General features: G+C 37.8%; 1 protein-coding gene across 3 annotated transcripts in view; it reads right to left on the reverse strand.

Moving 5' to 3' along the window:
- Positions 1 to 26,938, reverse strand: part of CNTNAP4 (contactin associated protein family member 4) — a 235,562-nt gene that overhangs the window by 19,816 nt on the left and 188,808 nt on the right. For all 3 annotated transcript variants that reach the window (XM_009680987.2, XM_068928377.1, XM_009680986.2), the window contains 4 exons: positions 24,072 to 24,228; positions 17,158 to 17,285; positions 7,648 to 7,818; positions 1,937 to 2,155 (listed from right to left, as the gene is read on the reverse strand). In XM_009680987.2, the coding sequence (XP_009679282.2) occupies positions 1,937 to 2,155; positions 7,648 to 7,818; positions 17,158 to 17,285; positions 24,072 to 24,228 (675 nt within the window). The remainder of the gene's footprint in view (positions 1 to 1,936; positions 2,156 to 7,647; positions 7,819 to 17,157; positions 17,286 to 24,071; positions 24,229 to 26,938) is intronic.

The raw sequence follows: 26,938 nt of genomic DNA on the forward strand, positions 1-26,938 counted from the left end.
GTCTGACGACTCTCTCCACTGAAGAAAATTAGATTTGATTAAAGAGATGAAAATTAAAACGTATCTTATAAATAGTTGGGCATTATTAAAAAGTTATGTTAGCCAACAGACCGGTTTAACTTGAAATAAAAATAAACTAGAAATCCACACTGATCCACAGAACAGTAATGCAATTGCAGAGATTGCTCAAAAGAAAACTACTGAAGAAGTAGCAAACCTTTACAAATTGTTTTCAAGAAATACATTGGCACAAATGGGTCAAATGCATCATTATCATCTGTTATGTGAAACTTCAAATACACTATTTTGATCTAATCAAATTAAACAAATGTCACTTTTATCAGTTCTACTTATTTTGAAGTATTTGTACAAACCTGTGAAGGGTTTCAAGGTATGCAGTGGTATATTGTGTTATTTCATTTTAATCCCAGGATGTTAAGAAATTTTCAGAGGAAGAAAACACCAGAAGCAAAACAACAGAAACACTCTTCTAATACAAATTATTCAAGTTGAACAATATCTGAAGAAAATAAGCTAGACAACTTGATTGCAGATAAAAGTCAAACCAATTTTTAAATTGCCACCTCCATATGAGAGATGAATATATAGAAATTTACTGAAATTGTAAACTATCTGACAAAGAGAGTCAAACTCCTCTCATCCAATTATTTGACAAAAAATATTCCATTCAATGGCCAAATAAAAAGATTACTGAAAAGTGAAGTCATAAATACAGTTTAGTACAGTTTTAGATCTTTTGGGAGAAGGGCTAGTAAAGCTAGAGAGCTCACTGGAGCAAGTAACTTTATATTGTCATAAACCTTTTCCTAGACTCTAGGTGCCAAAATATCTGAGAAAATCTGTAGAATTAGACAGTTTCTTAGAGGAGGTTTAAAGATCAGATATTGCTTATTCAAATAGATGTAGTTTTGGCTGTTCGCACAATAGCAGTTACATGGCAAGACAAGTAAAAGGATACCAGTATAACTTTTTGAAGTATATTAAATAGAAATCTCCTGTTCCTTCCATTAAATATATTAGTCCGTTATTGTGAATACAAACCAACTTTAGGACTTTTCCTAACTCCACTAGAACTCATATCTTGGATAGCTTCTTTGTTACAGAATCCCCCTCCATAACAAAAATACTAAATTTTCCAAAATTTGATTTTGTCTCCATCTTCTTCTCTTGATGCCTTTCTGAGATATAGTTCAAAATTATAATCCTAGTGTACTAGGGTTCCCTCTCCATTTAAATTTTTCTTAAGGACGCATAGGTTCTTTAGCTACAACATAACACTATCCCCCTTAACCGCCCTCCTGCCCAGCACCCAGCAAATGAAAAACAAGTTCATAAATGGTAGGTCTCATAGTAGATCTAGCTATATTATTGATATAGTTAAAGGTAAGGCAATTTTTATACACCCTTAGAGTGTATACCATATGTATAAAACAGAAATATACTAATAAATAATATGCTAAAATTACAATGAGAACACTATCATATACGTAAAACCATATAACACTATTTTAAAAAAGCATTAATTTTTGGTTGTGCTATTTCTGCTTTCCCAGTAATTTATCTAAACATATGAATGTCACCTATGCTAAAAAACAAAGCCAGAAATGCTCAGGTAAACTTCCTCCTTTGTATCTTTCATAGTTTAGCTAGACTAGACATTGATTACTCATGGTTCTGTGAAAGCACGTAACAGACCCTTTTTCTCATTTCCAATATTAAGTAAACCCAATCTGAACATTTTATTAAGTTTATTAATAAAGGCTAGAGGAGTAGATCCTTTAGCTGTTCTTCAAACAAATCTCAAAAAAAGATTAGTGTAATTGAAAGTTCATCTAGTAGTAACTGCTGGCTCAATTTTTTTTTATTTTTATTTTTAAAAATATTTGCATAAAAATTCTGTGAAATGAGTGCCTACCTACAAAAAGCTGGCTGTTGAGTTGCAGGCGAATATGCCCAACAGGCGGAGCAGCGTGTGACCTTTGAGGAAGCTGATCTACTTGTAAGGAGGCCTCTTTGATGTTTCGTTCAGCCTTCACATAATGCCACTGGTTGTCATTTAAGGAAGTGAGTGATTGCACTATAACTTCGCTAGGTCCGTTTCCAACATCAAATGAAAAAATCACTTCAGATGGAGCTAGAAAGAGAACATCAGTAACAATTTATTCAAATTATCTTATAGTTAATTGGGTCACAAAAAAATCATTAAATGTCAAGTATTTTAATATGTCTAGCCTACTACTTCCTCTGGCTATCATGAGATAAGATTACTTATTTTAGAGGAAAATTTGACTTAAGGGGACCTCCCCACAAAGTTCATTCTTCACATTCACTGACACTGAAAGCAATGACTTGGCAACAGAATGGAAATCAAGCTGTTTGTGGCCTTCTAGACATCATGTTAAGAAACAGTGAATGTGCTAGCTTCATTAAGTTTCAGTTCGGATAAAAAGCACCTTCTGCTTACATGATTATTGATTACCATTGTTAACTTTGAATTTCATTCATCACCATTATAATCCAAACAACCTTTCTACCTGCTTTTTTTTTGTTGTTATTTATTCACATAATTTCTACAACTATCAGAGGGTAAATTTTGTTCTAGCAAGCATGTACAGTTGATAAAACGAAACACCTGTCTACTGAAACAAATGTAAATTATTTTCCAAATCAGTAAAGCAACTTTTTGAAAACAAATTTGTTCCAAAATATATGGAATGTCATCTGACTTCTTTTCGTAAGATGTTGAAACTTCAAAATGGGATCTCATCTAAGGGATAGGATAATTCCATGTCCAAAATGGCTATATAGGATGTTAGAATACCGAAACTCAAAAACTCACTGAACTGCTGCTTGAAGAGAGTTGCGTTTTCAGCATTCTGCCATGATGCTGCAGAATGTGATGCAACTTCTAGGATGCTGCTCTTAGGCAGAAGACAGGCCTACCCGATATGAATGGACTGGTCGCATATCCATTCTTTCATATAATCTTCTACTCTAAACCTACTCGCTCGAGCGGACTAATAGGGTAAAGTTTATGAGACTGCATATATGGTGAAGCAAACTGAGTCATTCTGTAAGCTTCTCTCACATTATATGGATTTATATGTTCCTAAAAAAATTATAGTGGTATTTTTGCATGACAAAATAATAATAGAAGGAACATGTAAAAAAGTCTGAAAATTATAAATATTCTCTATGAAACCATTTATTTTGCATGCTGAAGGACAAACCTTATTAAATAAAGGAATTCCTAAATAAGGGATTACTAGCAATTTAAATTACTAAGGGTTTAAATAAAGAAATAGAGCTCTGAGATGGATCCACTGAAACCAATAGAAAGGTTCAATGAACCCTGAGAGACATGTAACATGATCAGAAGTAGCCAAGCAAAATTAAGCCTCTTCAAACAGTATTTTCAAAGATGAATTTAAAGAATTGAAAAATATATATAAAATCCCAGTGAAACAGTTTTAGTTGTATTTCACACGGTAAAGACGTATTTTATAACACTTAGATCCACTTTGGCCAGCCTTTAGACTAACTAATGCCACATGTTTGTAATCCTTTAAGCCCCAAATTTGGTTATTATTAAATATCTTGCTTAAAGAATTGCACCTGAGAGAGAAAAACAAAATGACAAATACACAAAGCATTTGACTTTCCAAATAAATAAGGCATAGCATGCAGTCAATTTTTGAACAGAACTCCTTGGGCAACTCATGATCACTTCTGCTTAAAAATCAACAGCGCTGTACAGAACAATAAGAAATAACAGATGCCAAATAACAGTTCCTTGGTAAAATGGATTTTAAGATAAATTTCTTTCATTTGGACAAGGTTGAGACCTCAGTCTCCCTTTACGAAGGGGTGGGGGAAAACAAACACACACACACACACACACACACACACACACAGTAGGAGAACAAAAGCAACAGAAGCTTCATGTGAACAGGTCAAGAGAATTTCTGCTGAATGTTACCTTCTGTAGGGAGGTCTTTGTAAACCTCCTGATATTGCTGGAGTGAAGCCTGGAAACAAATTCTACCCTGAACTTACTGATTGTGCCTATCAAATAGCATATTAGAATGACAGATCTTATCAACAATGTGACTGTTTGGATTTTAAAGCCAAGACAACACATGATACAGATTTTGAGATAACCAACGAAATAATGAATTATGCTAGCACTACTAGAAAAATAATATGATCTTGAAAAAAGGGAATCAATCCAAAACGATTCAAAGAGTTAGGATGACTCTAATGGCATCTGTTGAACTGTCTACAAACTGAACAGCATATGTCAAAACCAACAATAAACATAAACAATTAACATTTTATAAAATTTTAAATAACTACATTGTGAATCTGGAAGAAATTTGAGGTTCATAAGCAGAGAGGTCAAACCCTGTGGAAGGAGTGCCACAGGATGTGGAGAAATGCTGACCATGTCCCAAACTTTGCCATCTTGGGGCAAAGGACCGTTGGGCAAAGAGCACTTTGGCAGTTTTCGGGGCAGCATGGAAAATCTTTATCGAGGAATTCTCTTCTGGTGACAAAGACGCCCTGTGACTCTTATCTCCCTTTGCATTATAACAAAAATATTCCAAAGAGTGCAGAGATTCCTTTGAGAAGTGGCTGGGTGCACTCAAACATAGGCAGAACACAGCTATAGGATGGCAAAGTGGAGCAGTCAGCAGTGGTCATGGAGAGTGATCGTGGCCACCTGTGGCTAATATGACTAAAAGCGAGCACAGTCATCAGCAACCATTTAAGGTACCAAGACGGAGCATCACGTATAGAAGCAGCAAGCGATTACCAAGCAACATCCTGCTGGATATGAAAATTGTGCACTTTCTGTAGAGGAAGCAATTCGATTTCCCTCAGCCTGGACAGTACATCATAAATTTGGGCAAAAGGAGGCAGATAGCTGGCATATCAGACTTTTGAAAACTGCTACCAATGCAGCTGCCAAAACCCCTCCAAACTAACACATGACTTTGTTCCCACCCCGCCCTAGATTTCTGTTTAAATCATAGCCTATAAACACCAAAGAATTTTTCAATGAGTACTTAGAAGTATAAAAAAGTTATTTAGACTTTTGGGCAGAGGGTGTGACCTGTGGTCACTTAAGTATTTAATAAAATGTACTATGTAAACTCTCAGAGGTGAATCTAGCCCTTGTTGCTTTCGTACACTACCTTTACAGAAGAACATAGGAACTCAAACAAAAATAACAACTTGAATTTCTTATAATTCTGTAAGAAAATAAGAATCATGTGTCTTCTTCAAGATGACTTTGTTCCTTTGTATTTTAAAATACACTTGGGAGGAACACCTTCCTTCTCGCAATGGCTAATTAGAATATTATACATAGAAGCATTGCAATATTTATAGCTGTTCATAGAATTGAACAGCACTAAATTTCACATTTCCTATTAAGAATCTTGATTTGATAGTTTTTGTTTCAGCAAAGCTTCAGACTTAAATGTCTAAAGACCATTATGTTATAAAGGAAATAATTATATATACAGATTGAGAACAATCAATAAAATGCTAAAAAAATCCTTATGTTAGCAAGTATGGAATGCCACACATTAATCACTTAAGGAGTTTTAAATCATTTCTAACATGTCCTCATCTTAAATACTGACACCTGACATTTTCATTATTGTTATTTATTACACAAATCAAAGGCTTTGATTTATGTGGAACTATTAATAGCATATCAAGTGTAGGTTGGTGATTTACATTCACATCTATTAGAAATGAATATATGATGATGAAATCTAAATGATCCCATACGTTGTGAAACATTCAAGGTGATGCAATTGTGATTTTTTGCATAGATACTTGTGGCAAAAGCGCATATTACTGATTTCTGCCCAATATTAACCTCAGTGAAAACACATAATTCTGGCTCCAGTACAAACAATTCTGCCAACGATGTGCAAAAAAGCTATTTACTGTGAGAATTAAAATGCTTCTGGAAGTAAAGAAACCTCTCTATATGCTACACAACAGTGCGATAAACTTTGTTTTTTAAATGCTGAGACCAATTTAACAAGGCAAAGCCTTTCACTTTCCCTCATGTCTCCCCAAGTACAACTCATATAACAAACAAAAACATATAGCAATTTCTACAACCAAAGAATGCTTCTGAAACAACAGGACAGTGACATGGGTTTGTCCGCATATTATTATCATGAAGAAAGAGATATATGATCTTTTGCCAACCACGTGGATAATTTTTTTTTGTCAGAGAAGGATGACAATTCTTCTGAGTAGTGTTCCTCTAATTCCTCCAACTAGATGTGGTCCATCTGATTAAACCACAATTTTGTGAAGGAAAAGCATTTATTGCAGAAGAATATCATCATTGCTTCATAGATGAACTACTGAAGTGCTAACCTGGCATATTTTTTTTTATTATGTGGCACTGAGTTTATTATGCTCATATGTACCTGTTCACAGCACTGTACCAGAAGGCAATTCACACTGTTGATAGACATGGCAAAATCATTATTGAAAATAAGGTATCTTTTCAATACAGTACTGCAGTTAGAGACAACATGGACCAAACCCATCAAGCTTAACACAGAATGTTCTATAACTAAACTGCCCCATGGAAGAGTAAAGTAAATCTTTTCTTTTTTTATTCCAATAAGGTAGCATGTTAAACTTGGCAGAAACCAAGCTAACAATATTTCATTTTGTACTAAACATACATTACTGTTGCCATAGCATTATGTTTTGTGATATGAAATATATTATGTATCTATTCATTCAACCGTTCACAGGATAATCCTTCAGTGTGCTGACAGAATGGATCTGCAAAAAAATGAAGAACTCTCTAATCCCAATATAAAAAGAATTATCAAGAACTCTCAGAGACACCTTGTCAAGTATAAAGCTTTTTAAACGATTTGCCATTTAAAATGAATGCATGAGCTTTTTGAAATAATACTTTTGCATTGTCCTTTTAAATATTTCTCCTTTTATTATTGAACAACATAAGACTAAACACAAGTCAACTAACATAAAGCATTCATTCTACATTAGTCACATGACTGAATAAGTCAATTTTTTTTTCTCTTTTAAAGCAAAAATTTACCCATGTGTAGAAGTCTAAAGCTTTGGGGATGTACAAAGAAAAAGAAAAAAAAAAAGATACTCAGGAAGATTCACCTCAAATATAGGAAAAAGTATAACTAAGTTAGGATATGGTGCTACAGAACCTGAGTGAGTTGCATACTCTGATTCTGAGTAAATCTCCCGGCATCTGCATGTAAGATCTAGACTTAAAATCTGGACAGAGAGAAGTTCGCAGGGGGAAGAGAAGGAAGCGGGCAAGCAGGCTGAACAAGTTATTGGTTGTGTCCTTAGACTGAGAAGTCTCTGGGGCAGAAATACTCTTTGAAGGTATATTTTTAAAATTAAATATGTGTGAATTAAATAAATGTCCTGTTGGGACATTTTTGGAAATGAAAAAGCTACAATAACAGTAGTGACAACAGTAATAAATCTAGAGAACATTTTAAAAATCTTCCCCCTTTAAATAAATTCTAATTTAGTCCAATTGAAATCTAAATTAAAATAAAAATAAAACCCTTCAGCAGCACTACTTACAGTATAACTCTATCCTTATGAAGTCTTGAATTCCAAGGTTTTCCAAAAACATTCCGGAGGAAGCAGTGGTCTTAAAGAAAAATGACACATCTGCACTGAGCTCTCCATGGAAGGTAGGGAAATGAAGGTAGGATGCCTCAGTGTTGAAGGAAGCTGAATTCCAAAATGTTCCTGGTCAATCAAAGCAAAAAAATTAAGTGAAACAGCAATATCTAATATTGGCAATTTAAATTTTATAACCAACTAAACAAACAAAAGTGCCCATGTCAAGGAAGACCTGCTGTAACACTCAGCAGGTCTAACTCCCACGCATGGCTCCCACTTAGTCAGTGGAAAGAACCAGGGGTTCCTGGAGACACAGAAGAATGGTTCAGAAGGAGTAGCTGAAGTGCTCAGTGCAGCGCAAAACCAATTAATGGGAAAGGAAGGGCCCAGAATCTCAGTGGCAGCTAGTTTTTCCAGATAGGGCCCGATGTACCTTTGTAGAGGTAAATAAAATTAGCAGCTTTGAACAAAGTACTATATCTACAATAGCTGGTATAAACAACTGCTGTGACAGTGGTTATATACGTTTCCCACATCATGAGGAACACAGTCATGTTATTCCAATGAAGTTTTGCCAGATAACACAGGGCAGGATAACGTTCCCAACAATTCCTGTGCAAGGAATTAAATATTTAAATGTTATGACAATACTTGTCTTTTAATTGACCACGGTTTAGAGATTTATACTCGAGTGTATACTCTTCCTTACATGATGATTCCAACATAAGTCACCTTCACTGGAGAAAAGGTTACAAGATCAGACACGCAGATGTTCCACTGGTTTTATTTTTCTTTAAGCTGGCATTTAATTATAATATGTTAAATTTTGTTCTTGGTGATTAGAAAGCATACATAATAATCTCTAATAGCACTCTCTTCTAATGAGAACATGATCTACTTTATGCTGCTCAAGTACAAATACATTGTTATTACTGCTGAATTCTTAGAGATGTATCTGTCTTTTTATTAAGCTATATAGCCTTCTAAATCAAATGAGGCATTCAATACCTTCCTATCTAATTGAACAAGGCCAGTGCACATTCTCTTGATAATGCTGTGATTTGATGCTAAGTAGTATGGAAAAATATGATTTTTGCTCTAGGCACTCCCATTTCTTGGGGGGGGGCAGGGGGGAGGGAAGCCCAGGCTTGCAAACTCCTCTCTTACTGCAAAATCAAAGCCTCCAATATGTTGTACAAACAAGCCTGATCCACAGCTCACTAAAGTAAAATCAACGTCCTCTCATGAATCCCCCACGGACTTTTTAATAGAGTTTTAATCAGGGTGCTAATCCTGCACCTAGAAAAGCAGCATGGTAGGACATGCTTTTATTCTGGCATTTGCTTGCTGCGACCCCAGCCACTTGGAACTACTGCCAGCCATCACAAGTTACAGACGCAATCAGGACAATTTTTACATGGTAGGCCAGACCTGTGAACAGATGGCTCTGGACTGGGAGAGAAAAGAGAAGCTTTGCACCTCACTTTCCCGTGCTGTAGATGGGCTCCTCTGCAGCAGCCCCAGAAGTGAGCTTGTCATTTTGCGCAAAACATTATGAACTGAAGACAACAGTCTTATGCACTAGAATCATTTTAAGCCCATGTTTCTCAACTGTGTCAGGTCACAGCTCCCACAGAGCAGAACTTCACTGCAATTATGACTCAAGAATATAACAGCTATTTAGAAAACAATGGGCTGGCTGTTACCAGTAATTCAAACACAACAGGAAGTTTAATACTAGTAATTTTTACAAAATTGGTAAAACATTGCTAGCAATTAGAAGAGAAACAATAGTAGCAGCAACAGTCCAGTAGAGTAATGACATAATTAGCTTCAGTGAAGTATTTGCATGATCCTTGCAAATCAGACGGGAGTCCTCGGAGGAGAGCAGAGTTTAGCTATGTCAAATGCACTACTGAAATACAGTGACCTAAAAGGTAGGTCAAACACTCCCTCTCTTTTTGACAATTTTGTTTTTATATTAAGACTCTCAAAGCTGTACTTAAAATGAGAAGTTTTAGTCTTCCTCTCTTAATTTCACCCGACTTTTCCAACTGCTCTTTTTCCCAGTCCGGAAAATTATGTGATTTGTGAAAGTTAAGGTACTATATAAATACAACAGACTAAATACATATCTATGAAAAGCGTATTGGAAAGTAGCTTATGCTGTTGTAAAGCAGGATAAGAAAAGAATTTCTGCGTTTTACAGCATCTGGCTGGCAGTCTCCTGCTGAGTTTTCTGGAATTGACAATCACGACGTAGACAAGAAATCAATCGTATTTAGCATTTTATCTGAGTAGTAAGGCTACAGCCTTCCTGTGAAAAACAACAAAAGCAGAAAGCAGTCCTGTTTGCTATAAATAAAAAACAGCATTATATATATTGCAAAAAAAATACTTCAGTGTTTGGCATATACCAACTGGAAAATGTAATGTGAAAAAGGGGAAAAGGAGAATGAGACAGATAAATTAGCCATTTGAATGTTGCCAAGATAATAAAAATGATTCTTTCAAACCAATTATGGAAATGTATATAGTAGAGCTCTCCAGGTTTTTCATCAAAACAGAAACTTATCATCATTTTAACAATTTCTTGTTGATACTTTTAAGTGTTGCATCATTCATTCCTTTAGTATGAAGCACTAGCAGGGATAAAAGTGAGTGCTGAGGCAGGGGAAACAAACATAGTACTTTTTAGCAGGAAATAATTTACCGTTCTTATGTTGAAGAACAACATTTTCTAAAAATATTTTTTGACCAGCCTCGCCTCTCCCCTAAAAATACAAATCTCTGACTGACATGACACATAAAATACTGCCAATCTTTTATGGAGAGATGTAATTAAAGCACACTGCTGTTAATCTGCAGTTCCTAGCTGAGTTCTCAAAGTGGTGTTTGTGAAGATCCTTTATTTGGTCTGCCTTCCAGGTTCCCCATATTCTTTCCTATCCATTTCCATATACAGATGTTCCTATATCCTAAATGTTGTGAAACATTCAGAAGGCTGCCAGAGAGCTTCCAACGCAAAGTGGTCTTCATGTAAGAGCCAACTTCTGGCCCAGGTCCGTCAACAGGATCTTTGAATCTCATTGAAATGTCATCATGATTATATTATAAATATACTGTAGAAATAATAGATAAGGGTAATACTGTGCAAAGTGTGCTCACTGTAAATTGTGGATCCTATTAGCCTCTCATAAATAGTTCAGTTTATCTGATCTCAATGAAATTACCAGATCAGGATTTATCATGTTGTCTTTAGTCTGACGCTCTCAGTTTTGCCTTTTAATCTGATCTTTAACTTATGTGATCATACTCTTTGTATGCTAATGGCTTTGCAGGTGGCAGGGTAGGGAGAGAGGGAGGTTGCTTTGCTGCATTCTTGTGCAAAATACGGCAAGAAAATAATCATGAGCTATTACATGATTGAGTCACATCCATTTCCTTCGTGTTTGCCCAGTCAGCTTTGCTACGTGCAAAAGTTTCCTTTCACCCAGCATAGCAGTGAGGTTAGAATTACTGAGAAGTGTGCAAATTGCTTCTTCTAAAGGTAAAATTTGACCAGCTGGTAACTGTTTGCCTTTAAGAATTTGTGGAGTACAGCTAACCTATCTGTACTACTACTTCCAGCTCTGCTACATTGCAGCTTATTATAAGAGTCATAGATTAAAGGACCAGAAGGGAAAAGTGTGGTCATCTAGTCTGACCTCCCATATAACACAGACCATATAACTGCCCCAAATCAATTCTTGTTTGAAAAAGAGCATTTATTCTAGGAAAAATCCTCAATTTGCATTAAAACGTAATTATCCATTGATGGAAAATTCATGATTGCTCTTACTGTCAAGTTACCTGCTTATGTACATACACATGCTCACTCTATTTCCCTAGCTTCAAATCCTAGCCACTGGATCTTTGTCTGCTTTTCTCTTCTAACTTTAAAAACATTATTTTAAATTACTTACTATGTGAAAGACTCCACTTAAACTGAGCATAACACCTCAGACTCCACCTGAGTTAAGCAGGCAGAGTGAACTCATGAGGCTTTCACTAAAAGATGCAGCTTTCAACCCCTTAATGCAATACTGTAACCCTAGATTGTATTCACCTAGTTAAAAATAGTAGCCATAAGCTTGTATTAAACTATTAAACTAACTACCGAGAAAAAAGTAGAAAGGGCCAAAATAGTGTTGATAAGACCTAGGTTTGGGCAAAATGAATGGACATTGTTAAGCGAAACATGATGAACAGGTGGACAATGGATATGCAAACACATCTATTATTAACAGCTAAAAGACGTGCCCTTGAGTTCTCAGGCTACTGTGAACAAAGGGAACAGACTTTTTGGCTGGGAAAGTTAGTGTGCTGCCATCAGTAAAGAATATCACCTGTAATTCATTAATACAATGGATTTCTAAATCTATTCAACATTCATATCAACTAAAGAATGTCAGAGATATATATATATATATAGATATAGATAGATAGATAGATATAAATATAAATGTCAAACTGGGAATTTAGATTTACAAGATCATCTGCTTGCAACTACCTGCTTGCATTATTTGTCTGCAGTTGAATTGGTGTGTTTCTAATACCTTTTATTCATCAAAGTATTGGATAATCCATCAAATTTCTTACTGAATTCCAAGTATCCTACTTTACCGCTATTGCTTTTACCAAGCATGATACTGATCCTTCAAAAGTTTGACCAAGTTCATTCATATATAAACGTATAATGAATGGTATATTACCCTTACATTATATCACATTATCCCTATATTATGTTTTATTCAGTTAAGATCTATATCCATTGTCTTATTTTTGGTCCAGGAATCAATCCCTTGCTGGCAGATTACAATTACCCATTTATTATCCATACTATTGGCACATTAGTTTTCTTCCAGTTTTCCAGAAACACTTGTATGTTTCAATGTTTACTGGAACCTGGCAGTAATATCTTAAGAGAGTTTTCAGCCAACAGTTTTTTTTTTAACTATTGATTTTGAAAAATCTGCCCTTACTAACTGACTTTATTAGAATTTTATCAACATCTAGCTTTTGTGCAAATATTGAAAAAAATCATGAAACATGTCCTTTTTTGATAAAAAACATATTTCTATCTACTAATTGCCCAAATGTTTCTTTCGTCCTAGCATACTTAACAATTCTGATTTTCCTACTCAGTTGATCATACGTTAATTTAGATCTCAACTTTCATTTAATCTAGCTGTTAAGTTCAGTTATCATTTCAAATCTGATATCAGTAATGCTGATATACAATTTATTAGAAACATTGTAGTGTATAGCAAGAAAATTATAAGGAAATATAGAGAAGAATCAATAGTATATTTTAAAGGTGACAGAAAAGGGTGAATGTTGCTTGTGTGCAGAGCTGAGTGTCACCAAATCCTATGACCTAATTTCTCTGTATGGTGAAATTTTCCTGGAACGTCATTCCTATTTTCTTTGCATGTTAGCATTTTGGAAATACAGATATCTAGCTGCATCACTAATGCTGAGAAAAATCATTAATTTCTAAATGTAACTTTATAAGTAAAATGAACAACACTGATATTTCTGTTGTTGTTATTGTTTCTAATATTAGATCATTCTGCCCTGCTTTGGTCTTGCTAATATGGTTTTGCTTTCTGCCTATAAGTACCCCATCTGAGTTGAAGAGAAATAATTAATAAAACTAACATAAAGATATTTATGGATCTACTTTTTTCTGCTGTTGACATAAACAGTTATTTTTATCTCTAAATAGATGTTCTACAAAGAACAGATTATCGCTATCATGAGAATTTACAGTCTTTTGGCTTTGAATCATCTGATGAAATATTGAGTGTGTGTATCACAAATACAAGTAAACCTTCTTCCCCACATCTTTTTATACGGTACGCCAATGAGTAATTCTGAAGAATTTATGCCTGTTAGAAAGAATAAAAAACATGTTTAATAAGAGGACATCTTCTATGAGGCAGAATCAAATAATTTAGTTTTTTGAGAATGACAGAAGCAGAAATAATCAATAATCTCTTTGGAGGGCACTCAGATCATACTTGTGAATCCAACAATATTTATTCTTCCTTGTTTAATAGCACTTCTTGGAAATGGATATTTGCCACAAGATTTTGTGTTCTCTACCTACCCAAAGGTGCAGAACAAAATAAATGTCATTAAAATGTTTTTGATTAGAACCTCCTGCATATATGCTGTTTCAATTAGAAAAAAGTCTACTTCCCTCTTGAAGCTTCACAATGCTACTAACACTTTATCCCTGATGCTTCAAGAAAGCTTACTCTTGACTGTGTTCTGTCTGGCTTTAAATGTAACAACTACTGCAACTCATGGATTTTTATATTTTCTGGAAAACTGAATTTTAAAGAAAATATTCTTTATGCATATCCCTGTCTAAATGTAAAGACCACAGTAAAGAATTTCTAGTAAATTTTCAAACATTTCTAGTATTTTTACTTGTATTCAATATCTTGCTTTTTTGTAATATTACAATTCTATGACTGTACATTTTTTTCCTTCACAAATTCTGAACTGTTTTCTCAAATTTTAGTCCCTACCTCTCTAAAAGCATGCCATCTCTCGCCATCTTTGTTTTAGTGGTGTATTGCAATTACTTACTATTCCTATTAAAAAACCCAAGTGAATGTTCCTTTTCAATGTTTTTGCCAAATTATTACCATTAACAGTTATAACCAGAGAGTTCTTCTCACTGGGATTATTTCAATTCCAAACTGCTTCCCCCTGAAGTCAAACTCTATAATACAGTCTGACATTATAAAACTATTTTTCTGGCATTCAGACTCTGACTTCTTCTTGCACTTCTCCTCATGATATATTAGAGTTCTCTACAGTAGCAGAAACAATGTGATCATTTAGCATCACTATGAAATTTTATAGCAATTCAATCACTCAGACTAAGAAAGCATCGAATAAAGGCAGGGAGGTCAATGGGTGTCAGTACTGTGTGTATATTTTAATGATGCATCAGGGAGAGCTAGTTGGGATCCATGTTTTAAGATTTGTGCTAATGGCGGTCGAGTTACATAATTAATAATAGTTGGGAACTTGTAAGCAGTGAGATGGAAATTTTCCACACTTATCAGTAATACATGAACTGTAAGTACTTCTGCCTCGTTTTTGTCATTGTCCCTAATCCTTTTTCTGTGCAATGTTTCAATATAAATAAAACACTATCTAATCTAATCTAATTACAATTACTATCTAACCTAATTACAATACAGCTATTATTTTTTGCAAATGGTACCCAATCAGGATCACCGGTCAATATGCTCAAGGGCAGAGCTGCCATCAGAACAGAGGAACGAGATGACAGGGAGCTTATGAACAAGGAAAATGCCAAATCCTGCCCCAGGAAGGAAGGGCCCCTTGCAGCAATACAGGCTGGGCACTGCGGGGCTGGCAGCAGCTCTGCCTAAAGGCCCAGGACCCTGGTGGGCAGCGCTGGGCACAGGCCAGCAGTGCAGCCCAGCAGCAATGAAAGCCAACCACCTCTGGGGCTGTGTGAACAGCACATGGGCAGACCAGTGAGGAAGGTGGTTATGCCCCACTATGTGACGCTCGTGAGACCACATCTAGATGCTGGGTTCAGTTTTGGGCTCCCAATGCAGGAAAAAGATTTGACAAACTGGTGTAAACTCAGTGCAGGGGCACCAGGCTGGTGAGGGCTAGAGCAATTGTCCTGTCCTGCAGGCTGAGGGACAGGACTGGTCCAGCCTGCAGAAGGGACAGCTCTGGGTCAACCTAACAGCAGACTCCCAAAACCTACGGGAAGGTCATCGAGAAGATGGAGCCAGGCTCTTCCCAATGGTGCATGGCAGGAGGATGATAGGCAATGGGAATAAGCTGCAATAAGAGTTTCACATTTGGTATAACTAAAAAATATTTTCCTATGAGAACAGCGAAGCAGTGGAGCAGGTTGCCCAGGATCTTTGTGCAGGCTCCATCCCTGGAGGTTTTCAAGCCCTAACAGGAAAAAGCCCTGAGGAACCTCATCTGGCCTCATGGCTGACCCTGCTGCGAGCAGGAGGGTGGGCTAGGGACCTCCTGAGGAACCTTCCAATCTAAACTATCTTATACCATAAGTTAGTATCATAATTTAACTATCTTATATCATGGTTTAACGGTTCTATGACAGGGAGCATAAAGAGTCAGTTAGTTCACATTCAGATTTTAAAGAAGCAAAAAGGAAGGCTCGAACTATATTCTTGAGCCTTATGAATTTTCATAAGAAAATTAGAATGCACTGCTGTAATACACATCTGTTAACAAATCTTCCAGGCATAATCACCCTGACAAGTCACAGGAATGAAAGCAGAGATGACATAAAAATAAACATGTTCTGATTTCTATGTATTTATCTATGCAGACTCTTGAGTAAGCCTCAGTATTTCTTTACAGGTATCCATTTCCCCTTATTCACAAAGGCTGAAGAAATTTGAAAAACAAACACATCATGTGATGCAACAGGACAATCGCCTAAAAAATAAAAATAGTAATCTGTAATTATCTGAAGCAATAGTGAATTTCATGAAAACTCATGGGATAACATTTGAAGCAAAAAAAACCCCTGGGTTTATTAAATATATTTTACCCTTCCCTAAATTACAGAAAAAAATCGTGCCCCTTCAACCTATTAGTCAAGATTTTTTAGATGACCTATATTTTGTTTCTCCTCATCTTTGATTACAAATATTAGCAGCCATAAAATTTTGTCAGTATTTTATTACTGAAAATAAAATAAATCTGTGTTCTTTGACAGGAAGATGGTAATTGATGAAAGCAGAAATGTCATCATAAATCTTCAATAAGGTACCAAATTTTCTCCAGTTGCCTCATTATCCTCTTCAGCCGTGATTGTTTTCTAGTTATTGGATATATATTTTCAGCATATTTTAGTTTTATTTTTTGAATTACTGTATATCTTCTGAATTTTTAAGCTCTTAGAGTTGAAATTTTACTCATAAATACAGTGTATACTGACATAATCTCCCTTAGTATAATTTCCTTACTTGCACAGGTGCTCAGATGAGTTAATAAACATAGGATTTGGTGACTGAGTCATGCATATCTAGCAATGGGCATGTTTCTCTCGAGATATGGTAAACAACTATTAATTCTTCTATATGTAATGTTTCATTCATAACTGAATTGAAATCGCAAAAAACCACTGGAAATTGTTGTCAAAATGTCTGTTCGAAAACAATACTAACTGTTCCTGTCTTCACTACCGATATATATGTTCATAAATATATCTTTTTAAAATTCTATCCTGGTTTCTTACGGACCATGACATTTTGTCTTTTTCCTTTCTAATTAGTCATATGAATAAGTGATATCTTAGCCTGTTTAGCATGCAACATTTAAAATTTATTGCAGTCAAAACACACCATCACGTAGCAAAACTCTGCAGTCGTTACTTACTATCACCCCGGCAAAGCAAAGGCCCAAGCTTGTAAGCTGCTTCAGAGTTTGGTCTGTCAGTATCCGCGATCACAATTTCAGTTACTGGTAGGTGCTCCTTGTAGGAGAGGAATCCAGTATCATTAGTCCTGTAAGGTAAAATGAAGCCACAGCTCTCTTAAATGTTTCTGATAAATGCATTTCCTTATTATTGATACATTGTTGGGGAAGAAGAAAGAATTAAATTCTCAGAAAAGAGCTGCACGATGTAGACAAAAGAAGTGTCTGTGAATACAAATGTAAGCATACCTCTGTATTCTTTGGTATGGATATTGTGGTCATGTAGAAAACTGGAAACAATTTCATGAGAAGTGGGCAGGTTTATGGTTCTGCTGGTCTGCCAAAGCATGACACAGTGTATTTGACATAACTAGGTATCTAATTGGCTGCCTAAACCAATGTATATGCACATCTCCATAATTTCACATTCCTGAGGAAGTATTGCATCTATCACGGCCTGTTTCTTCATTGTTGAATATTAAATAACTTGCTACAAATTTCAGATAAGTTTAATGTTCTTTTTCCTTTTCTACACTGATGAAGTTTAAAAAAAAATCACATTGGAAAATAGCAAGTCATGCTAGGTATATAGCAAAAGCAGCATATGCTTCAAATATGTAACCTGCAGAAAAGGAAATATGCAGTTTAGCACTCTGAGCACATGCACAGTACTTCTGATCCTAGGCAGAATTCTTTATTTAATATCTTTGTTAACTTAGTGTCAGGACTAAATTAATATATGTCATAAAACACCAGTGTTGGCCCTAAAATTGCTTCCATTGAATGCATTTAATCAACCCAGGACCATTTTGGAAAATCCAATCCTTCCATCCAATCTAGTTCTAACTGAATCTTCCTTCAGTGGACAAAGAGAATAACTCAGAGACAACAACAGAAACACAAAGGGGAGACAATCTGGAACTTGCACTGCTCAGAGACTAAGTGCTAGACATACATGTTAGCTAGCAAGCCATATCTCTTTGGGAGTGTGGTTAGGCTTAGCAGCCCAATCCCTCAGCCTCCTATACGTACTGGCATGGAGGGAATGGGAGGAGATTCCCTCCTGCAGCTGAGTGAAATCAGTGATTTTTTTCTGTCACCCTTATTATCACTACCAATCTTTTCCCCATAGGCAATTTTTGTCTACCCATTTTACAACACAGTGCACATAAACGTGCAATTATTCAGGAAAGTCTTTTTTCCTAAGTGAGGAACGCAAAACATTCAGAAACAACTTTTACATTCTTTTTTGATGAGGTGAGATATTGCACATTTATAACTAGAACTGACAAAAAAAACTGGTAAAAGTGTTTGCTTGGTATAAAACTATGCTCCAAACAAAGGGAAACTGAATCGAAACTGCCTTACCTCTTCTGCAGAGGGGATCTGCCTTTTCATAAATCTTTAGGAAGAGATTTTTTTTAAATCTCTTTTCAGGTTAAGCGTGTTTTGTGGACTTTTTTTTTTGAATTTTCTAGTAGCCAGGCAAGGGCTTTTACAGCTACACCTGTATCCAGTCCTCAGTTCTATTTCACTATGAACACACAATATCAAGACTACGTCTTAGAACCATAGAGTGCATAACTCTGGTTCTGTGTGCTCATTTAGAAAGCATCTCAAGCACGCATAGCTTCCACCTGCAATCCCTGCCCTGCGAGCAATACTGAAGAAACTGATTCAAATCATTTGTCTCTAGGAATTCAAATGTAATATTAAGCACAGCTATCAGAATGAATGTAAACATAGCCTGCATAATAGTGAAGTCGCCGGGATAAACCCCTTCATTTAAAGTGAAAATTAAAGTGTCAAAAGTGGATGTATACAGAAATCTATTACTGGAGCCACTACATTTTTTTTAGGAAATATGTTTATCAACATATACAAATTACTCAAACTGCTTATAGCGGAGACATGTATCCCTGATTTGTACCTATATAGTCTTCTATTTACTTTATATAAAAGTATGGTACCATCATAAAATATGCATATGAATGTGAGCACGGATTAAATGAATGACAAAAATGAGCAAGAATATATTACACACACTAGTGACTACTCAAAATCCTATGTCAAAATGTGCTTATTTTCTAACATATATTTTGCAGTTAGGAAACATAAATTGCTTATATTTTTATACAGCATAATAACAGGGAAGTTCTGCTTGTGTTTGTTTAAGCTCTTTATTGGAATGAACACAGCAGATATTATTTACTGAACTTTACTGCATGTGCATGTTCTTTTTATCTGCAAACCTATGGAAACTTACGAATCAGAGAATCACAGAATGGTTGAGGTTGGAAGGGACCTCTGGAGATCCAGAGCCCAACCCCCTTGCTCAAGCAGGGTCACCTAGAGCATATTGCCCAGGATCACATCCAGATGGGGTTTTGACCATCTCCAGCGAAGGAGACTCCACTACCTCTCTGGGCAACCTGTGCCAGCGCTCAGTCACCCTCACAGTGAAGAAATTTTTCCTCATGTTCAGACCAAACTGCCTGTGTTTCAGTTTCTGCCCGTTGCCTCTTGTCCTGTTGCTGGGCACCACAGAGAGGCGTCTGGCCCCATCCTCTTGACACCTCCCTTCAGATACTTGTACACATAGATGAGATCCCCCCTCAGTCTTCTCTTCTGCAGGCTCAACAGGCCCAGCTCTCTCAGCCTTTCTTCAGAGGAGAGATGCTCCAGTCCCCTCATCATCTTTGGAGCCCTCCGCTGGACTCTCTCCAGGAGTGCCATGTCTCTCTTGTACTGGGGAGCCCACAACTGGACACAGTACTCCAATTGGGGCCTGCCCAGGGCTGAGTAGAGGGGAAGAATCACCTCCCTCCACCTGCTGGCAACACTCTGCCTAATACACCCGAGGATGCCATTGGCCTTCTTGGCCACAAGGGCACACTGCTGGCTCGTGGTCAACTTGTTGTCCATCAGGACTCCCAGGTCCCTCTCTATAGAGCTGCTTTCCAGTAAGAAGCTTGTAAAGAATTTTGACCAGCCCTTTGTTGTATTCTCATTTCTGTATCTGCCAAGTTCCCTGTGAATGATCAGAGAATCAACATTTTCAAACCAAATTCACTAACTCTTCCTTTAAAGGAAGGGGGATATCTAGTTTGAGAAAAATACAAGCTAATACTTCATTTTCTACACATCAAGATGCTCCTAAGTACCTTCCCTGCATATTCTATTCTCCTTCCCAGTGCTAGATTCCCTTAGCTCTATGACTCTCTCCTCATTTTATAAAAATCAGATATTACTATTAAAAGATACATATATCTGCTGTCATGGATGGCTATGTGCTTTTTAGGAAAGACAGGCCAGGAAGGTGAGGTGGTGGAGTTGCTCTTTATGTGAGGGAGCAGCTAGAATGTATGGAGCTAGAATGTATGGAGCTCTGCCTTGGGGTGGATGAAGAGCAAGTTGAGAGCCTATGGGTAAGGATTAAAGGGCAGGGTAACATGGGTGACACTGTTGTGGGGGTTTACTACAGGCCACCTGATCAGGAAGAAGTCGTCGATGAGGCCTTCTACAGACAGCTGGAAGTAGCCTCACGATCACAGGCCCTGGTTCTCATGGGAGACTTCAACCACCCTGACATCTGTTGGGAAGACAGCACAGCTAGGCACAAACAGTCAAAGAGGTTCCTGCAGAGGACTGGTGATAATTTCTTGACCCAGGTGGTGGAGATGCCAACGAGGAGAGGTGCATTGCTAGACCTTGTGCTAACAAACAAAGAAGGTCTAGTTGGAGAGGTGAAAGTTGGGGGCAGCCTTGGCTGCAGTGACCATGAGATGGTGGAGTTCAGGATCCTCCGAGGAGGGAGCAGGGCAATGAGTAGGATTGCAACCCTGGACTTCAGGAGAGCTGACTTTGGCCTCTTCAGGGACCTACTTAGGGGAATCTCATGGGGTAGGGCCCTAGAAGGAAGAGGGGTCCAAGAAAGCTGGTTAATATTCAAGCGTCACTTCCTCCAGGCTCAAGATCGGTGCATCCCTCCGAGTAAGAAGTCGAGCAAAGCGGGCAGGAGACCTGCATGGATGAGCAAGGAACTCCTGGCAAAACTCCAACAGAAGAAGGAAGTGTACAGAATGTGGAAAAGGGGACAGGCCACTTGGGAGGAATACAGGGACGTTGTCAGAGTGTGCAGGGATGCGACAAGGAAGGCTAAGGCCCAGTTGGAATTAAATCTGGCAAGGGATGTCAAGGACAACAAGAAGGCCTTCTTCAAATACATCAATAGCAAAAGGAAGACTAGGGAAAACGTGGGCCCGCTGCTGAATGGGGCAGGTGCCCTGGTGACAAAGGATACAGAGAAGGCAGAGTTATTGAATGCTTTCTTTGCTTCCGTCTTCACTGCTAAGGCCAGTCCTGAGGAATTCCAGGCCTTGGAGGCAAGAGAGGAAGGCTGGAGAAAGGAAGAATCTCCCTTGGTGGAGGAGGATCAGGTTAGAGATCTTTTGTCCAAACTTGACATCCACAAATCCATGGGCCCTGATGGGATGCACCCACGAGTGCTGAGGGAGCTGGTGGATGTTATCGCTAGGCCACTCTCCATCGTCTTTGAAAGGTCCTGGAGATCAGGAGAGGTGCCTGAGGCCTGGAAGAAAGCCAATGTCACCCCAGTCTTCAAAAAGGGCAAGAAGGAGGAGCCAGGAAACTACAGGCCTGTCAGCCTCCCCTCCATCCCGGGAAAGCTGATGGAACAGCTCCTCCTGCAGGTCATCACTAAGCATCTGGAGGACAAGAAGGTGATGAGGAGTAGTCAGCATGGATTCACCAAAGGGAAATCATGCTTGACCAATCTGAGAGCCTTCTGTGATGGGACAACTGGCTGGGTAGATGAGGGGAGGGCAGTGGATGTTGTCTACCTGGACTTCAGCAAGACTTTTAACACTATCTCCCATCGCATCCTCCTAGGCAAGCTCAGGAAGTATGGGTTGGATGAGTGGACAGTGAGGTGGATTGAGAACTGGCTGGATGGCCGAGCTCAGAGGGTTGTGGTGAATGGTGCAGAGTCAAGTTGGAGGCCTGTGGCTAGTGGTGTCCCCCAGGGGTCAGTCCTGGGTCCAGTCTTCTTCAATATATTCATCAGTGACCTGGAGGAAGGGACAGAGTGCACCCTCAGCAAGTTTGCTGATGATACTAAACTGGGAGGAGAGGCTAACACACCAGAAGACTGTGCTGCCATTCAGAAGGACCTGGACAGGCTGGAGAGGTGGGCGGAGAGGAACCTCATGAAGTTCAACAAAGGCAAGTGCAAGGACCTGCACCTAGGCAGGAATAATCCCATGCACCAGTACAGGCTGGGGGCTGACCTGCTGGAAAGTAGCTCTGCCGAGAAGGACCTGGGAGTGCTGGTGGACAACAAGTTAAACATGAGCCAGCAGTGTGCCCTTGTGGCCAAGAAGGCCAATGGGATCCTGGGGTGCATTAGGCAGAGTGTTGCCAGCAGGTGGAGGGAGGTGATCCTGCCCCTCTACTCAGCCCTGCGGAGGCCTCACCTGGAGTCCTGTGTCCAGTTCTGGGCTCCCCAGTGCAAGAGAGACACGGCGCTACTGGAGAGAGTCCAGCGGAGGGCTCCAAAGATGATTAGAGGGCTGGAGCACCTCTCCTATGAAGAAAGACTGCAAGAGCTGGGCCTGTTCAGCCTGGAGAAGAGAAGATTGAGAGGCGATCTGATCAACGTGTACAAGTATCTGAAGGGGGAGTGTCAAGAGGATGAGGCCAGCCTCTTCTCCGTGGTGCCCAGCAACAGGACAAGAGGCAACGGGCACAAACTGAACCACAGGAAGTTCCATCTGAACCTGAGAAAAAACTTCTTCACTGTGAGGGTGACAGAGCATTGGAACAGGTTGCCCAGAGAGGTAGTGGAGTCTCCTTCCCTGGAGATATTCAAAAGCCGTCTGGATGTGATCCTGGGCAATATGCTCTAGGTGACCCTGCTTGAGCAGGGAGGTTGGACTAGATGATCTCCAGAGGTCCCTTCCAAACTAAACGATTCTGTGATATTAATGTACATATATTATCTTCTCATTGGACAGGATTAATAGAAGTTAAATATGCTTTAAAAGTTTAAAAGCTTAAAAGTTTCTTCAGCAGCGAATTTTTAATTTAAAATGTCCTAGCCTGCTTAATCAAGTACCTACACTGCATTAGAGCTATTACTGAGAAGGCTGGATCCAATATTTTAAATGAAAGCTTCGATTCAGATTTGACATTATAACAGGGACTCATTTCTGATGCTACTTATTTAATGGGATCATAAACAACACGAGATGAATTTCAGATACAAGCAGATCTACATTTTAGAGATACTCACGTTCCCTCAGACTAGGATTTCATATGAATGCTTGGCTTTGCTGATATCAACTGCCTCCAGATTCAATTATCTAAGTTTTAGATAATTAACCCAGTGGAATTTGGGGTAAAAAGGCCTAAACTCAAGTGTAGTTAAAAATCAGGCTAGAAATTCCTTGAAATCTTTGATTTTTTTCCAGAACCTCATCATAGTTTAGCTTTAATTACCTTCAGTATTCTAATTCTAATAACTGAAGTTATACTACAGACATGAGTTTACCTTCTGAAAATATAAGCAATTTACTCCATGTAATTTACTCCACAACTGTATAGTCTCTATATAAAATTAAAATCTCCCAAACAGCCCTTATATCCCAGAAAACCAAGTGAAAGAATTAACAATAATTCTTAAAGTACATAGTTCTAATGTGGTGAAAAACTGTGCTTTATATCAAGGAAGCAGATGACACTCTGGTCATTTAAGTTTACAACAGCCCTGACTTTCCAAATCTGGTACGGCCCTTTTTTTCTGATTTGCTATCCAAGAAAAAGTTATTGTGAATAAATAACAATACAAAAATCACCATTCATTTCTGTCAGCATCACAGTTGCAGTAATGTTGGGAATCAATGCAGCTCCCCTCTAATCCACAAGCGCATTTTTGAATGGCAGGCAAGGAACCTCCCCAGTAAGTCTGTGTTTCATTGGTTCTTCCAATCCACCAGCTCAATGGCATCCCATCTAAAATCAGGTTAGAGAAAATCAGTGCCCAATCTCATCTCCCACTTCTCCCACTTTTTCACATTCAAACAATTTTCCAAAATGTTAAGCAAGGGAAAATACTCCAAATCTAATAGATTATTAAAATAGATATTTCCCTAAATCTAAAAAGTCTAAACAACTACTCAAAAATATTGACCACCTTTGTTTAAGTGATAACCAACCATTCCCTTCAATACTTCATTATCAGGTATTGTTGCAGATTTTTGCTTGCATTAGTGGAACAGAGAACTCAGTTCCTAGCTCAACCAGCCATGATATTAGAATCATTTATCTTAAGCAATCCATTTATGCAATTTATTTTAAAATAGCCCATGAAAAAGGAGATGCCATCACTCTAAAAATCAAGGTAGTTAATATTCCCAAGTAAAGATCAATTTTAGATCATGGAACTATTAATTTCACGAACTGGAATGTGAAGAATTAAAGAAAAACTACCCAGAAATCGACTCCTCCCACTACTAAGTGTCATACAGAGCACTAAACGCATTTGTGATGCATAAAGCATCTGAACAGAACTGCTGTGTGGTGTTAATCAGATATGCCCAAAAACAGGTGTTAGATCACACGCAACGGATTCAGAATTTATACAGTCAGTGACAGCAGAAATTATATTAATAGTTATGTCACATAAGCAAGTAGGCGTATCCAGTGAGTAGAAGTGAGGTATCCCAAGCCTATTACTTCTCTGCTGCCGAGTACATCCCGTCAGCATTGTTTATTATATAATGATAAAACTAGCTGTTTCCTTAATGCTACAGTATTGCATATTCAGCTCAAAGATGGTGCTAAGCAAGTGCAGCAATAAACAGACAAAACATACAGAGCAGACAATCGCTAAAAGGTATGAAGCATAAAGATAAACCATCTCAAACAAGAGAGAAGAAGGGTGAAAGATGCAATGAATGAAAGCTGAGCCATGAGAAGAAACTCAAGTACTGTTAAATTGTAGAGTTCCTTACCGATGCACTTCTTTTGCTGTTTTTGAAACTCTTCGTTTTCAGCAGCAGGCCCCCATAAAGAAGCTGGAATTTATCCTAGTTTCAACTTTACTTACAACTGCCACTGCTTATTAAATCTCACTGTTAGATAAGACCTCTGTTACGCTGACAATCTCTCAGCTCGTAAACATATTGGCTGCATTCATTACCACGCAACTGACAGCCCAGCGGGCCAAAAACCAGTGAGAACAGTTTCTGGGAAAGTTAAACTTGCATAATGGCATCAATGCCCAATATCAGTGTTTTTGTTTGCAAGTCATCACAGAGGGGGAGAAAACCTAGAGACAGTTTATAAATAATTTATCAGACAACACTTTAGAAAGCTTCTAACAACAAGGACTATAAAAAGCAGCGTATTTCTGCTCTTTCAACAGCATGCCTAAACTCTATATTGTAGTTATGAACTACTATTCCCAATCTTTGGCTGGGGACCTTGGGGTATGTTTAAAAGCTGGTCTGAGTGACTTGTTCATATAGCAGGGTGAGAAGAAAGTATTTACTGAAACGCTGCAAGTTCATACTGACTAATCCAGACTGGGATTTCTGCCTTGGCAGTAAATGTTGCCTAGAGCAAAACACAGCTAATAAACAGTTGTAGAGATTTCTTCAGAATGACTACATAGATGTAGTAGCAGGTACCGAAAATATTATAGAGGCTTACTGACTATACTATATTCTTAAAATACTGTCTGCACTGTATGTCCCAAAATTTATTTAATGTGACTATCATCCAGTTCTGTATTTGTCAGACATCCCTAGTGGCAGTTACAGATTACAGAAGTAGGAGGGATTAAATTGTGCAGGCAATGCGATAATATAACTATCTGCATTTCAAATCCTTATATTCCATTATCTTCATAATAAATGAAACTTCTCACAGTGAACAGGTGAGAAATCTCTTTTCAAAGCTCTCAAACACATTTTTCAGTAACAATTTTTAATCTGAAATTAATATGCTTTGGAGAGAACAACTAATATGTTCTCTCTTACCTCCCTACTTCTCAGTGGAAAAACATATTTTGAAGAAGAAAGAAATGAAAGTGAGAGAGGACTGCTAATTTATCCACATTTTGTCCAAGTGGATGCTACTGGAATGATATTCAGGAGACAAAAGGAGACCTTTCTTCTGGTGAAATGACATTGAAATTTTCAAAAGCTGCTAGATTTCTTCTGAGGTTCTCCCTTCTAAGGAAAAAATGCCCTAAACTTATATTGGTAGAAAAAAAGGGATGACAAATTGGAGGGTTTTCCAAATACTGGCTCTCACATCCCCACTAATAACATTTCAAGGCTTATATTTTGAGGTGCTCAAAGAAAAAAAAATTACCAGAGTAAAAATATTTTAGGATATGTTTAAAACATAGTAACTGTAGTTTGTTTAGACACATCCCAGTTTTAAACAGCGTGCAGCTGAGCACTGCCAATTTTGCTTTAAAGTAGATGCCCTGAGTACTTTTACGAGTGTACAGATACCTTTGTGAAAGCTAACTCAGCGGTGCTCATATAGCTAATTCTACGTATATCTCTGCATTACTGTGTTATTCTGAGGTAGATATCTGATCTATGCAGTTTAAAGTTGATTCATTCAGGTCTTCTTAAGCTACAGTCACTACAGTGATCATTGCGTAAACATAGCTCTAATCTTCCACTGATAGTCAAACCTGACAGAT

This window comes from Struthio camelus, chromosome Z, assembly GCF_040807025.1.
Source record: "Struthio camelus isolate bStrCam1 chromosome Z, bStrCam1.hap1, whole genome shotgun sequence".
Classification (NCBI taxonomy): Eukaryota; Metazoa; Chordata; class Aves; order Struthioniformes; family Struthionidae; genus Struthio; species Struthio camelus.